The sequence below is a fragment of the Mastomys coucha genome, unplaced genomic scaffold (assembly GCF_008632895.1).
Source record: "Mastomys coucha isolate ucsf_1 unplaced genomic scaffold, UCSF_Mcou_1 pScaffold11, whole genome shotgun sequence".
NCBI lineage: Eukaryota > Metazoa > Chordata > Mammalia > Rodentia > Muridae > Mastomys > Mastomys coucha.
In genome coordinates, this window is record NW_022196893.1 from 32,527,209 (window position 1) to 32,542,429 (window position 15,221).

The following is a 15,221-nucleotide window of genomic DNA, read 5'->3' on the forward strand; positions in this document are numbered from 1 at the left end:
CAGAGCCCAGCTTCCGCTCCATCACTGCAGAGAAGCAGAGCCCAGCTTCCACTCCATCACTGCAGAGAGAGAAGCAGAGCCCAGCTCACTTCCTGCTTTCCCTCCTTTGCTCTTCTCCAGGCTTACCCTGATGCAGATGGGGTACGGACTTTGCAGGGCCTGGTGCAAAACAAAAATTATGTGTCCAAGGCCCAAACACCATTAAGAATACTATGAAGAATTTCAAGATGGCAGCAGCAGAGCATTAACTCGAGCAGGGGCTCTGAATGGCTGTACATGCTTGGCCTTGGTCCCTTTAAGAGTGGGGCCTGAGCTGGGTAGTGGTGGCGCACGCCTTTAATCCCAGCACTTGGGAGGCAGAGGCAGGTGGATTTCTGAGTTCGAGGCCAGCCTGGTCTACAGAGTGAGTTCAGCCAGGGCTATACAGAGAAACCCTGTCTCAAAAAAAAAAAAAAAAAAAAAAAAAGAGTGGGGCCTGAACCAGGCTTGGGGCAAGCACCTGGAATCCTAGAGACTCTGGGGAGGTGGAACAGCAAGATCTCATGTTCACAGCCAGCCTAGGACTTTAGGGACCATTCTCAAAAACAAAACAAACAAAACAAAAACACAGTACACAGTTGAGAAGTTAATGCTGGTCCCGGAAAGCTCATCGCCCTGCCTCTGCATCAAATTGTTGTCACCTGCCACTAGAGAGGACCTCCTTGAAGTTCTCACACTAACTTCTGAGGATCTACAGACCTCTGCTTCAGACCCTGCTGGGAAGTCCCGAGATCTAAATTGGAATTCAGACCCTGCTGAGTCCCTAGATCTACATTGGAATTCTTTGGGTCTATTTCATCTTGTTCTGTCCACACTGAATATAGGAAACAGCTGGGCCCTGTAAGCAACTAATTCTTGTAGACTTGGACGAAGTCTGTAATTCCTTTTCTATGTCCTCATTGGCTTGAGGCCCTAGTGCTTTCTCCAACTCCGTGTCACTCCTCCCATGTCCCCCTCCCCCATCCCAGGATCCCCATGCGCTTTGGGAGCTCTTGGGTTCACAAGAGCTGCCAAGGCACCAGCCAGTGTCCAGAATGCTAAGAAGAGGAGGAAGATGCCACCCCTGTCCACAGCTTCTCTTCAACCTCCTAAAGCTACATCTCTGTTCTACTTCACAGGCCTGCAAACTCTCCCATCCCCACTGACTCCCCTTAGCCACTCTCTCCAGCTCTTGACCTTACTCATGATCCCCTAGCTGTGCCTTCCCAAGGAGGCAGGCCTTGGACTTGGGCTGCAAAGGTCCCGTGGGGCCTGTCCCACTCAAGACAGAGAGTCACAGGCTGGAGAATGAGAGAGGTTGGCCGAAAGCCATAGCAGGCAGGAGGAAGAGTGGGTGTGAAGACAGCCATGTATCCAGGCTCCCTGTTCTATAGCTAATATAGTGTGACAAAGTGACCACCACAATCTGGAAAAGTAGATTCTGTAATCCCATAGTACTTCCTATTGGCTGCAAGACACGGTCTGTCCTGACCCTGAAATTTGTTTGAGCCGGGACTCTGGAAGAGCTCACAATTCAAGAAGCTGCTGGCGTGTGAGGAGGGGATTGGGGGACTCAGCAGAGGAAGTGAGATCGGTGTGAGCCTCCTCCGGTCTTTCTCTCCCCCAGCCTTTATTCCTGACAAAGGGTAGGGTTTCTCTGCCCCATCTTGCAAAATCTACATGTCAGACATGGCACCTTAGAGACTGCTTCTGTGTCCTCCCACTGGGCCCTAGGGCCACCCCTTCCCTAGTCTTCTCAAATATTAGCCGACAAACCCCTTCCTTGAGGAACTTAGATGGGCGCCATCTCTTTCCGTTTGTAAGATGCTCCACTGCATACCATGCTCAGTAGTAGCCGGGGTTGAAGCCCCTGGAGGTGTCAGTGTGGATACTCACAAGGCTAAGAGTAAAACTCAAGTCCTGCCCAGGAAGGCCTAGATTTTTCACCCACTCCCAGCCTGTGCAGCTGATCAGGAAGAGGAAGACCATCCTGTCTTCCCTACCCAGAGCCCTCTGCTCAACTCCCCAGCAGCAAGTCCGAGCCTCACAAGGTTCCACGCCCCCAATTCTAAAGCTCCATCTGTTAGTTGCGCCCTGCCCCCATCCCGTGGTTGGGATCCCACCCCGACTGGACAGAAAGGATAAGGAGGCCTTTCTCTCTATTCTGGCCACCCCTGACTTGAGGGAGAGGAACAACTGCCGGGCCTTGAGGTGCTCAGAGCAGAATGACTCAGAACGGACCTATCTGGGCCTCTTTAGCCCTAGGCTGAGCATTGATGGCCAGCACTGTGGACAACGGAAGGGAACAAAAGTATTAAGGGTGAAGGGCTGGAATTTGGAGGCAAAAAGATTTAAGCCAACTGGAGAGTCCAAAAGGCGGAGCCAACTAACTCTTGAGCAGACACTCCCAGCCTAAACTCAGCTCTCTCTCTCTGCACTGTTCCTTAGGAGTGAGCACAGGTAAGTTGGCCGCTATCTCGCGCAGGTCCCTCCCTGAAGCCCTCCCGAATCTCTGTCTCTGGGTGCGCTATCCTCCTGGCCCAGAGTGACGTTTCCGCAGCCAGCTCAGTCCCTGGGGTTCTGTCCAGGACGCACGGGACCCCAGTGCTCGGGTTCGAAGCCCACCCTTTCGTGGCCAGGAGGGGCTGGAGTGGTCTCACTAGGGTCTGCGGCTCTCTAGAGCCGAGCCCTGCTGCTGGGAGGCGTGCTGGGCAATAGGAAACGAGTTATTAGGAGGGAGTGGTGGAGCCCGGCCAGGCAGGAAGAAGCTAGAATAAGAAACATTTTGCTCCAGCCCCTTCCCAGTCCCGGGAGGCCGCCGCGTCAATCGCGCGGATCAAGCCCTTCCCCGGCCCCACAGGCCGGCTCTGGACCTGAGACCCGGGCAGCCTCCGGGAAGGAGAGGCGGCGCTCCTATCGCCCCGTCCAAGGTGAGTTGGGGTCGCGCTGGGCCGGGCGGGGAGACCTGTCCCTGGTCTCAGGGGACTCTTCCTTCAAGTGGATTTCAAAGACCTTTCAGACGGCGCGTGGCACGGTGAGTTTTAGCTGGGCAAAACAGCCCAGCAGTCCTCTGGTTGTGGACACACACCTGCCTGCTACCGGCCCCCCCTCCCGCCCCCGACCTGAGCAGGTCGAATCAAGATGGGGAATCAAAAACATTTTTTGCTAGGTATCCTGAGGCCTTTAGCTTCTCTTCTCCGCCATTCGCTTAACTCTTCTACCCTTATCTATAAAGGTAAAATGGGACTAAAGGATTCTTTCCTGTTGAGCTCCCACATCCCTTCAAGGCGCTCTGTTGATCTAGAAGTGACTTCCCTGCTGAACCTCCTCATAGACACTACTTTCCCTAGAACTGCTCTTGCTTAAAGAACCTGGCACCCCAACCCATACCTCTGTATGGTCACAGAATCCCCCTACCGTGGGTGTTCTTTACATTCTCCTTTAGGGACTCCTAGCCCTTCCTTCCCCAGGCTGAGATCCGGACTGTCAGTCAGCTCCGGAGAGAACAGCTCCGGGCTAGCTGCTTTCTTAGGCCTTCCTTAGAAAGACACATGAGCAGCTTCTGGGTGAGTTCGGCCCCTTCCTGACCCTTCACGGTTGACTCTGTCTAGGGTCTTTCCTCTCTGGACCCTCACTACTCTAACCTGGCCCCGACCCATCCCCATACAACCTATCAGATGGGAGATGACTGTGCCCAGCTCGTAGAAGAGGGGTCAGCTTCAGGCTTTGAGCAACTCTGAGAAGAGTACCAATCAATGACGTCAGGAGACACCACGGTTGGGTGGTTTGGGTTTGTTTGTTCATTTGTTTGTTGATACAGAGCTGGCCTCAGATTCTCAGCCCCCGCCCCCTTCAGTGTCAGCCTCTTGATTGCCCTGGCTCAGGGGGCCCCTGTGTGCTGGAATACAGGTCAACATCAGCACACCTGGCTACCGTGGAGCTTGCCCTGTGCCACTTACCACACAGCTGAGTAACTCTCATACATCTCATCCGGGAAATGGCACTCTCCTTATGCTGGTCTCCTGGCTGTATGTTACAGAAGCTGTGCTTGCTCGCTCAGGGCCAGTGTGTTGTTCTCTGTGCTGTGCGGGAGTCTCCCCTTTCTGCAGTTCCCCTGTAGGAGATTTTAGTCACTTACAACCAACTGTGGTGTGAAAACAGTCAATGGGAATTTCCAGAACTAGGGTTTTTTTTTTTAAGTTGAAATCCATACTGTCTCCAGAGTGTAGTGAAATCTCCCCTCCCCTCCCCTCGTCTGTCATGTGAGTCATCGCTTTGTCCAGTACATCTATGCTGTACACTTTACCTGTCCGTTAGTCACCCTGTAGCTGTCAGGGTTATCAGACTGTTGGAGACACCTTTATTTCAGTCAACAATGGCCTCAAGTGCGAGCTTAGGAGCTCTGGTGACTCAGTACACCAACGAGAAGCTTCACACTGCTTCCTTTAAGTAAAAAGACAGAGGCTATAGTGTATTACTGCGGGTGTCATGTTTTCTTACTAATGCTAATATATCCTGCAACTAATATACAAATTAAACTTTATTACAGGTCTGTAATAGGTAAAGGGGACAGGACATGCAGTTTGGGCTTCATGCACCCAACATGATTTGGGGAATGCATCACCCTCAGATGAGGGGGAACCACTGTGCCGTACCAATTACAGATGCCTAAGACTCTAAAATCCAGGCCGTTCCATCCTATTCTTCCGCTATAGGCTTAAAAGAATATGCAGGTGAACACTGAGGGCAGCCATATGATGGGCTGGGCCCGGAATGTGAAGGTGAATACTGCGACTGGCTGGGTCCAGAAGGCCAGTGAGTGCAGTGTGGAAGATAGCTGAGTTACCATCTAGCTTCTCTGCCTTGGGATGGTCTCAGGGTGGCAGAGTGCTGCTGTTGATAGAAACAGGAAGATTGACAGGCACAGGCCAGGCCCACTCCTCTCACATCTCAGGTCCCCACTGAGAAGTCTGGCAAAGAGCAGGTGGTTTCTAGGCAACAGTATTGGGAGGAGGGCACCGGTCATTGACACCAGGGGGACATACTGTTCATGTCTGCAGAGACCAGGACCCCATTTGCCTCTTTGAGGGCCTCGCCTAACTCCAGAGGAAGAGCAATGATTAAGGAAGGATTAGTTGTTGGCCACGTAAGTTTACCACCACACCACATTCAGCACTGTCTCCTGTAGGAGTGTTGCGAGGCTCCAAAGAGACAAGCCACTGAGGTTCAGTGCTTGGCACAGAGCGAGAACTCCGAGCACTCTGCCTGCTATTACTTCTCCGAGCTAAGTTAATCTTTGAAAGTCGTCTAACAACTGGGGTTTCTGGCCAACAGTGGCGATGCTTCTGTGTGCAAGAGATTTTTCATGTGATTTTACTAAGGAGGAAAAGAGGAGCTTAAGACCCAGGTTTACTCCCATGCCCACTTCATGCTTAACCCCAGAGAGGATGTGGTTAGCTCCGTCTGTCACATTCCTGGGGCTGGACCAGGGTGGCTTCTGCCAACCTCTCCCTATGCTGCTGTTTAGAACAGATTCTTTTCGCCCACACCCATATTCACCCCCGCTTTGCAGTGTCACCGACTCCTTGGCCCTGTGTCATTCTCTTTCTTCCCACAGAGATAGGGAGATACCTGGGAAGGAACTAAGAGTCCCTTCCATCCATCTGTCCATCCGGCAATGTCCCGTGAAATGAATAAAAGCATAGGAGACAGGTTCGGCTCTGTGCCAGACACACTTCTCAAAGCCTGGTGCCCACCCAAATGGCTCAGAATTCCCTGGGGAACCGTTTACAATACATGCCTTCCTTTCCTTCCTTCCTTCCTTCCTTCCTTCCTTCCTTTCCTTCCTTTCCTTCCTTTCCTTCCTTCCTTCCTTCCTTCCTTCCTTCCTTTTTTTTCCCCTTCATTTTTGACTTTTGGAGTCATGTCTTGTTACATAACTGGGACTGGCCCCAGCATCTTAAGTCTTCATGTGGTATTCCCAAATCTCTGGCCTCCACGGTGCTGGATCACAGGCATGTACTGCTTACTGTGCCCCACCCCAGTATGTTTCTTGCTTGTCTCAGACAGACTGAATGGAAGCCTGGAGTGGCTGACAGACCAGGGGATCTGCCTAGCTAACCCACTGCATGGGGTTTCCATACACAGAAGAAAGGCAAGTTAGTGAGGTGGAAGCTTGGTCGCATGTCCCAGAAAGATGTCTTGTTGTCAGCCAGCCCTTTCCCATCTCAGGTGAAGTCTGCTGATAATGGCTTCCTGCCCACAGCCTTGGAACATGCCCTGTCTGCAGTTACCCAGAGAAGTCCCACAGAGTCCTAACTGGCTACCAGCAGGGGCAAGAGGCAGGAGGTCAGGCAGAAGCTGGGACACAGCTGCAGCAGCACAGGTCTCTATTTCCTTCCCCAGACTGGGCCTCTGGGGAAGAGGAAACCCAGGCAGGAAGGCCAGGGCCTCCACTAGCCAGAACGGTCCACCAAGCCCTGCAGCCTGACCCTAGACATCCTGCCCCCAAAGCCTCAGCATCTTGGGTTTTGGTTTGGTACCAAGCTTAGAGCATGGGCCTCTGTTGTCTAAGTGACTGGATAACCAGTCCTTCCCGCCTTCTGGTGTCTTCTCACAGGATGCTTCATGTGTTGGTTCCCTAGCTGGGGATCCAGCCTGCACACCCTACTATTCAGAAAGTCTGTGTTCTCGTCTAACCCTGGTCCCTCTTGCTCTAGGCTCAGCCCTATCTTCTGGCTCTGAGGCTTAGAGAAGGGAAGAGTGGTACAGCTTAGCTGGTTTGGGTCCTGGGTTGAGAACTATCATCATACCAGAATCACGTCTCTTACCAGTGTCCATCAAGCTTTCTGGAAGAGTGAAAGCCCAGGCCAGAGTGAAAGCCCAGGCAACTCTTCCAGGTCAAACACTCAGTTCTAAGTATGTTTCACTTCCTGTACCACTGGCCCTCCCGCAGCCCTCCCCCAGGACAATGAGAAGAGAGAAGGGGATCGGATGGCTCTGAGGGAGAAAAGACCTTTTACACCTACTCACTGTCGGGCTGCCATAAGCCCAGGGATGTAGGCAGGGGCTGACCCCACCGCCTCAGGACACAGGGAAGAAGGAACAGTTTGGGGAGGCAGTCTAGACTTTTGTTTTGTTTTGTTGAAGGGAGGGGGGAGGTTTCTCTGTATAGCACTCACTCTGTAAACCAGGCTGGCCTTGAACTCAGAAATCCGCCTGCCTCTGCCTCCCAAGTGCTGGGATTAAAGGTGTGCACCACCACCGCCCGGCTGGGGTCTAGACTCTTGTGTTGGACTCCTGTTACTGCAAGAGAATTCTAATGGAATCTGACAAGCCTCCTCCCCTGGATGAGCCTTACTCTCTCCTTTAAAACCAGAGCTGCAGAGGAGGGCCACAAAGAGACTGTACAACAGGTAACGATCCTTGTTACATAGGCTGGGTGACCTGAGTTCGATCCCCAGCACCCATGTAAAGGTGGAGAAAAACAGCTGTACAGAATTATCTCTGACTTTCACACTTGCACCTTGGCTCAAGAACCCTTACAGATAGACACAATAATAATGAATACATTTAAAAACAATAAAAACCCAGAGCTGAGTAAGGTACCCACACAGACTTCAGGTGGTTATCTCCATTCCAGTGACCCCTTTAGACCCCGCCCCTCTTCCAGCCTGCACTGAGCTCCCTGCTGTGCGTGACTCAGGTCTGTTCTATCCAGACCTCAATCTAAACAATCTTGATTCCTGTAGCCAGCCTGGCGGGACCCTGAATGGCAGGAAGTGAGGACAGGAGCCTGTTTATGTTTGAAGCAGCCAGGCTGGGGGGTGGGGGGGCACTGGGAAAGGGTGGGCAGGGGTGGAGGCTGGAGGTGATGGGCAAGAGGCTGAGGACAAGAGATGAGCTATGTATGAAAGAGACATTCTTCCTACTGTAGCTCTCTCTGTCTGCCTGCAACCCTCCAGACCTGTTCCCGTCTGAACCCAGCAGTGGGCACAGAGCCCTGGTCCTCTCTGGCTCTCTTCTTTTAAACGCAGTTCTCCACCCTTTACCCCCAACAGATGGTTTCCATGGGGAAGTGAACCAGGACTTCCCTTGCAGGCCCCGCCCTAAAGCCAGACGTAGGAGTTGGGAGGTGGCTTCCCTGCCTTCCCCCAAAAACCCTTTCAGTGATTTCCTCCTGGTAGGAGGAGACCTTGGTCACCACAGCTATCACATTTTGCAGATCTCACCACATCTCTTCTCCTCCTATCTCCAAGGACCATGACCTTGGGGATCTTCAGAAGGGGCCTTTTGATGTTGTTCGTGGCCCTGGGCCTAACCAGGGGTGAGTATGGTAGGGGCAGTGTGGAGACTGGAGTTAGGATCTGGAGGAAGGGCTATCTGGGCTCAGCTCAGCTTTTGCTGGAGACTAAAACTAGGGGGTGGGGGGTACTGAGAACAGGGGCCTGGCTGGAGGCGGGGAACATAGTCCTATAGACCAGGCCCCCCAGCTGCTCCCACCTTCCTTTGTATCTAAGTGATACTGACTTGCAAGCTAAGGCTCCTTCCAGGATAGAACCTACATCTCGGGTGGATGGAGAGAGTAAGGGGGGAAGCTCATTATTCTCTGTGATCAGGGAGAGATCAGAGGCCATGGCAGGGCCTATAGCAGGGAGAGGAGATCCCAGTATAGGCAGACTGTGGACAGAAGCTGGCTTCTCAGTCTCCACTGCCTGTGTAGCTAGGGACAAGGCTCTGAGGAATTAAAGGACCAAGGCTTGAGGGGTTTGCCTGTAGGATCAGAAGGGATGGGGGGAGCACCTGAATCTCTCGTGTCCCTCAGGAGATTTGGCGAAGCCCTCCAAGCTGGTGAACTGTACTTGTGAGAGCCCACACTGCAAGGGGCCAACCTGCCAGGGGGCATGGTGCACAGTGGTGCTGTTTCGAGAGCAGGGCAGGCACCCCCAGGTCCATCGGGGCTGCGGGAGCCTGAACCAGGAGGTCTGCTTGGGACGTCCCACAGAGTTTGTGAACCATCACTGTTGCTATAAGTCCTTCTGCAACCACAACGTGTCCCTGATGCTGGAGGGTATGCTGGGTGGCCCTCCCACTCTTCCTCCTCTTCTTAACCCTGTTCCTCCTGCCCCGCTTTCTTTTCATGAGCCCCGGCCTGCACGGAGAGGGTGTGGGGAGGCAGGATGCTGGGATCTGACTGGTCTGGCTCAGGGTCAGGAGAACCGGCCTGGTGGAGCTGGGACTCAACGTCCCCCTTCTCCAGCCACCCAAACTCCTTCGGAGGAGCCAGAAATAGATGCCCATCTGCCTCTGATCCTGGGTCCTGTGCTGGCCTTGCTGGTCCTGGTGGCCCTGGGTGCTCTGGGCCTGTGGCGTGTCCGGCGAAGGCAGGAGAAGCAGAGGGGTCTGCACAGTGACCTGGGCGACTCCAGTCTCATCCTGAAGGCATCTGAACAGGGAGACAGCATGTTGGGGGTATGGGTCTGGGGCAACCTGGGACCCAGGGTGGGGCATGGGGGTGTAGACAGGAGCAACGGTATCAGAGGTCACCCAAAGATGACAGCGAGAACCAAGCTGTGATACAGCAGTGGGGCAATGGTAGAGAACAGAGAAGGCGTGGTGGATGTGGGTAGCGGCTGAGTAACTACTGGGTTTCCCCAGGACTTCCTGGACAGCGACTGTACCACGGGCAGTGGCTCCGGGCTCCCCTTCTTGGTGCAGAGGACAGTAGCACGGCAGGTTGCGCTGGTGGAGTGTGTGGGTAAGCACTCAGTGAGCTGGGGGTGCGGACCAAAGGCTCCCATAGACCTGGAGAGGTCAGGAAGCTCTTGACTTCCAGAATCACAAATGAGTCCAGTCTGGGCCAGAGTAAGACACACTGTTGGGCAGGGAGTGGGTTGGTTCTGGGCCAAGGTTAGGTCCTTCTGCAAGGACAGGGATGAGCTGATAAGCCAAGGGTAGCCCAAAGCTGGGACAAAATGTTGATAAAGGTATATTCAGGTTTGGGGAGAGCATCAGCAGGGGAAGGCGCTGGTACCGAGTGTGATGGCCTAAATTCAATCCCTGGCACATACATACACGGCAAGAGGAGGGAACCTTCTCCCTCAGGTTGTCCTCCGACCTCCATATGTGATCCCAGTTAGTGTGTATCACACACACACACACACACACACACACACACACGACTAAATAAATAAATAAATAAATAAATGTGGTTTGGGGCTGGAGAGATGGCTCAGCGGGTTAAGAGCACTGACTGCTCTTGTGAAGGTCATGAGTTCAAATCCCAGCAACCACATGGTGGCTCACAACCATCCATAATGAGATCGGATGCCCTCTTCTGGTATGTCTGAAGACAGCTACAGTGTACTTACATGTAATAAATAAATTTTAAAAAAATAAATGTGATTTTAAAATTTTTTAAAAGGCAGCTGGGGCAGTAGCACTTGCCTTTAATTCCAACACTGGGGAGGCAGAGGCAGGCAGATCTCTGTGAGTTCAAAGCCAGCCTGGGCTACACAGCAAGTTCCAAATCAGCCAGACAAGTGAGACCTTAGCTTAAAAAAAAAATAAAAGTTAAAAATAATAAAATCAGAATTTTGCAGATGGGATCTTCTGCAAAAGAATTGCAGAATTGGGGTGGGGCTTCTAGGACTATGTGTGTCTACTATGTGGTCCTTATTCTTCCCTTGGCCACGGATTAGGAAAGGGACGATATGGCGAGGTGTGGCGCGGTTCGTGGCATGGCGAGAGTGTGGCAGTCAAGATTTTCTCCTCACGAGATGAGCAGTCCTGGTTCCGGGAAACGGAGATCTACAATACAGTTCTGCTTAGACACGACAACATCCTCGGCAAGCTGGGGGAATAGCTGTTTGCTATTCCAGGCCTAGACATCCCAACCTTCTTAGCTCAGGGCTGGAATACCCCAAACTCTGGGCATTGATGTAACCCTGAATGACTCCCAGACTGCTTCAGCCCTCAGTCTCTGCCCCACCCCTTCTGCGCCTCTCAGCCCTACCTTCCTCTCACCACTCCTTCCTCCTGGGTACTTTGGTTGAGCCGTCATGCCCTTCTGTTTACAGGCTTCATCGCCTCTGACATGACCTCGCGGAACTCGAGCACGCAGCTGTGGCTCATCACCCACTACCACGAACACGGCTCCCTCTATGACTTTCTGCAGAGGCATACACTGGAGCCCCAGTTGGCCCTGAGGCTAGCTGTGTCCGCGGCCTGTGGCCTGGCGCATCTGCATGTGGAGATCTTTGGCACTCAAGGCAAACCAGCCATCGCCCATCGTGACCTCAAGAGTCGCAATGTGCTGGTCAAGAGCAACTTGCAGTGTTGCATTGCAGACCTGGGTGAGCAGGTGGAAAAGGGGTGGGGTTTCACCTGTGGGCGGAGCTTGCATGCTTGGCTCTGCTTGGCTCTGTAGGGGAGAGAATTAATTGGTGCTTTAAAAAACTGTTTCACCATTGGGTAGTGGTGGAGCACGCCTTTAATCCCAGAACTTGGGAGGCAGAAACAGGCAGATTTCTGAGTTCGAGGCCAGCCTAGTCAACAGAGTTCCAGGACAGCCAGGGCTACACAGAAAAACCCTGTCTCAAAAACCAAAAACCAAAAACCCAACAAACAAACAAACAAACAAACGAACAACAACAACAACAAAAAAACCTGTTTCCAAGCTGGGATTTTAATCCCAGCACTCGGGAGGCAGAAGCAGGTAATGTTAACCTGGTCTATATAGTGAGTTCCAGTATAACCAGGGCTACATAGAAAAACCCTGTCTCAAAATGAACTGTTTCTAGCCCAGACTCTTTCCAACGTTGATGCTACTTCCACAAAAGGGATGGGGTGTCAAGAGCCTGTATCTCACCCTGACCTCTCTGAGAACATGGCTCCTTCCAACACACCTGGAAGTTCTACCATGTAAAATGGGAATCATCATGTCGAGTCTTTGGGACCCTTGAAAAAAGCTAGAAAGCAACCAAGGCCATTGTCTGCATTCCAGGCATCTAAGAGCAGGTCTCCCATGCCCTGCTCTTCTATGTTTGCTTGTTTCCACCCTCACTCTATCTGACCATATAAAGCCTGCCTGGGCTCCCCACTAAGGGAGTGGCCACCTGTGGAGGAGCAGGACTGACAAGCCAAACACCCACAGGACTGGCTGTGATGCACTCGCAAAGCAGCGACTATCTGGACATCGGCAACAACCCTCGAGTGGGTACCAAGAGATACATGGCACCCGAGGTGCTGGATGAGCAGATCCGCACTGACTGCTTTGAGTCGTACAAGTGGACAGATGTCTGGGCCTTCGGCCTAGTGCTATGGGAGATCGCCCGGCGGACCATCATCAATGGTGAGAGCCCACTGTCTGCACGTTTTGTGTGTGTGTGTGTGTGTGTGTGTGTGTGTGTGTGTGTGTACATGTGGAGACCGGGTTTTCTGGGGTGGCTGGTGCCGCTGACCTGAGGTTTGAACTAGATCTCCTAGCTTTCTTTTACTGCTGTGAACCTATTGGTTTAGCACCGGTGGCCTTTACCCTTGTCTGAGTCTGCGAGGGTGTGGATGTGGCCTTGAAATCTTGAGTTAGAGACAAAAAAAAAAAAGATTCAGAGCTGGGAATGTAGCGAGGTGGTGAAACGCTTGCCAGACATGTTCAAGGTCACAGGTTTTGATCCTGAGCGTGGGGGTGGTGGTGGGGCAGGAAGCAGCTAAGCTAGCATTCACAGAGGTTAAATGTGTGTGGCGATGTATGCTCTATCTCATTGGTAGGCCTTGGCATTGGTCAGTCAGATTGCCTGGACTCAGTTTCAGGTTTTGTCATGACGGGGAGTGCTTAGCCTCAGCGTGCCTGCTTCCTCATTTTTGAAATTAGAAAAAAAAAAAAAGTGTAATTGTAAATTTGGCCCCAACTAAGTATTTAGAACAACATCTATAAGCTGGTATAATCTCAGTACTCCAAAAATTATTCCAAGTTCAAGGCCAGCCTAGTCTATATAAACTTCGAGTTTCAGATCAGTCAGGGCTACACAGAGGCCTAAAAAAGGCAAATACTGCCTAAAGCTAAATATTAGTGGTCATAATGAAAGAGTACCTACATGATATTATTATTCCATTTTCTAAAAGAAAAGACAGAGATGCAGGATTATGGCTGGCTATCTTAAGTCAGGTCATCTGATTCTGGGCCAGTGCTCTCTGTTCCTGTAGCGGTTAAATGTTGGTCCTGGTTTCTTTGTTCATGTGTAAGCTATCTGGCATCTGTGCTGCCTGCTTATTGCAACCTCATTATCACAGTGGATTGCCACAGGAGACCATAACTTGGAAAGGCTGTAGAAGAACCTGTCTGTGCAGCCCTGTGCTGGCCTGTGCAACCCCTATGCAGCCCTGTGCTGGCCTGTGCAACCCCTATGCAGCCCTATGTATCCCTGTGCTGGCCTGTGCAACCCCTATGCAGCCCTGTGCTGGCCTGTGCTGGCCTGTGGCTGATGGCCTCTTAACCCTGGGGTAGATGGAGGACCACGGGTTGACTGGGCAGCTAGCTGCTGCAATGTTACTCTTTGTGGAGCCTGTCTATGACCAGGGTTGCTGGAAGTCCTGAAAGTTTGCAGACAATCCCAGGGCATGACTAGAGCCCCACTCCTTGGAAACGAGATGTTTTCATTTCCTGAGCATCTACCAGGAGCCAGTCTTTTACAACTTCACTGCTCCTCAGTGGTCATCTGTGACAGCAGAGACCCAGGTGTCACCAGAGAGTCTCCCAGGGGGTTCTGCTGGAGTCAGCTCTAAGTGGCTGGAGTTGGAAGGGGTAGGGTACCTGGATGAAACCAAAGAAGTTGGCCTGGCTCTAGGCAGGAAAGGAAGGTCTGGTGGATTTGCCTTGGGCTCCTGGGGAGGAGGGGAAGCTCTGTGAGCCTCACGCAGACTCCTAGTGCATTATAAACACTGTAATCTGGTGTCAGCCCCGGCACTGATTAAAGGCTCATTAGACACGCTCAGGCCTCTGCTAATCGCTGATTAGGGCTCTGGCGGCACAGGGGCAGCCTGGAAGGCCGCCACAGAGAGAACAGCTGCTGAAGGCTTCATTGAGGTTGTGGCCTGCACGGTCACAGACGCAGCCTGGGGTTGGGAAGCAGGAAGAGACATGGGGCTGCTCTGACACCACAGGCACACCTTTCAGAAAAGGCTCGGGATAACTTGACATGGGGTGGGGACACTGTTTGACTGTGGGGTCTGTGGGGATGTGAGCCTTCCCTAATGGAAGGCATATCTTATTTGGACCAGGGAGTAAACCCTTTGCTCCTAGGAGAGGTTTTTGGTTTTTTGTTTTTGTTTTCTGTCCTTTGTTGTCTCTATTATGAGCCTTATCCAGCCCTACCTACCATAAATGCCTCTGAGAAAGCAGAATCATGGAATTTGGTGTTGGATTTCTGCCTTAAGTCTCAGCTCTTCACTTGCTACCTGTTGATCCTTAAAGACAAACTTTCTGAACCTCTTTGGGTTCATGACTTGAAGCTACAATGTTACAGTCCCCATAGGCCACTGTGATCCTTTCTGGCAGAGCGCTAAGGACCCCCGTCTGGCACACAGGAAGCGCCCTGGAACAGCAGCTGTTAGTATAATCAGTCAGGGAGTGGTACCCAGGTCCAGGATGGAAGACAGCTGAGCAAGATGGAAATAAGATCCAGTCTGGGAAGCCAAAAGATGGGTTTCAAGTCCTGACTCTGCCGTGACTGGCTAGCCTTGCTTCTGAACCTAAGTTTCTCCATTTGTGACTTGGGTGGTACCACACAGAGACACCAGGAGGATGAATGGGAAAGCATGGAATGCACTTATCACACACTGGGGAAGTGTGAAACACAAGCAGTAGTTCTGAGCTATATGTACAGTTGCTATGTTATACGACAGGATCCCTCTCAGGAGCAATATAATCAAGCAGCTAGCTCCAGGAAGTCATCCTCTGGGTGCTCTTTGGACTCCTTAAGTCCCAAGTGATTGTCCCACATCCCTTGACTCCCCAGGCATTGTGGAGGATTACAGGCCACCCTTCTATGACATGGTACCCAATGACCCCAGTTTTGAGGACATGAAAAAGGTGGTGTGTGTTGACCAGCAGACCCCCACCATCCCTAGCCGGCTGGCTGCAGATCCGGTAAGGTCTCAGCTTGGGCTGGGCTGTGGCGGAGCTGGGCTGGGGCGGGGTGGGATGG

General features: G+C 52.2%; 1 protein-coding gene across 2 annotated transcripts in view; it reads left to right on the forward strand.

Moving 5' to 3' along the window:
* Positions 1 to 2,389: 2,389 nt before the first annotated feature.
* Positions 2,390 to 15,221, forward strand: part of Acvrl1 (activin A receptor like type 1) — a 16,953-nt gene continuing 4,121 nt past the window's right edge. Inside the window, exons 1-10 of one of the 2 annotated variants that reach the window (XM_031356175.1) lie at positions 2,390 to 2,478; positions 2,813 to 2,948; positions 8,243 to 8,344; positions 8,843 to 9,088; positions 9,278 to 9,489; positions 9,676 to 9,775; positions 10,719 to 10,865; positions 11,097 to 11,372; positions 12,173 to 12,370; positions 15,033 to 15,163. In XM_031356175.1, coding sequence (XP_031212035.1) covers positions 8,281 to 8,344; positions 8,843 to 9,088; positions 9,278 to 9,489; positions 9,676 to 9,775; positions 10,719 to 10,865; positions 11,097 to 11,372; positions 12,173 to 12,370; positions 15,033 to 15,163 — 1,374 coding nt within the window. In that variant the 5' untranslated portion in view covers positions 2,390 to 2,478; positions 2,813 to 2,948; positions 8,243 to 8,280. The remainder of the gene's footprint in view (positions 2,479 to 2,812; positions 2,949 to 8,242; positions 8,345 to 8,842; positions 9,089 to 9,277; positions 9,490 to 9,675; positions 9,776 to 10,718; positions 10,866 to 11,096; positions 11,373 to 12,172; positions 12,371 to 15,032; positions 15,164 to 15,221) is intronic. The other variant, XM_031356185.1, reaches the window with a different exon arrangement.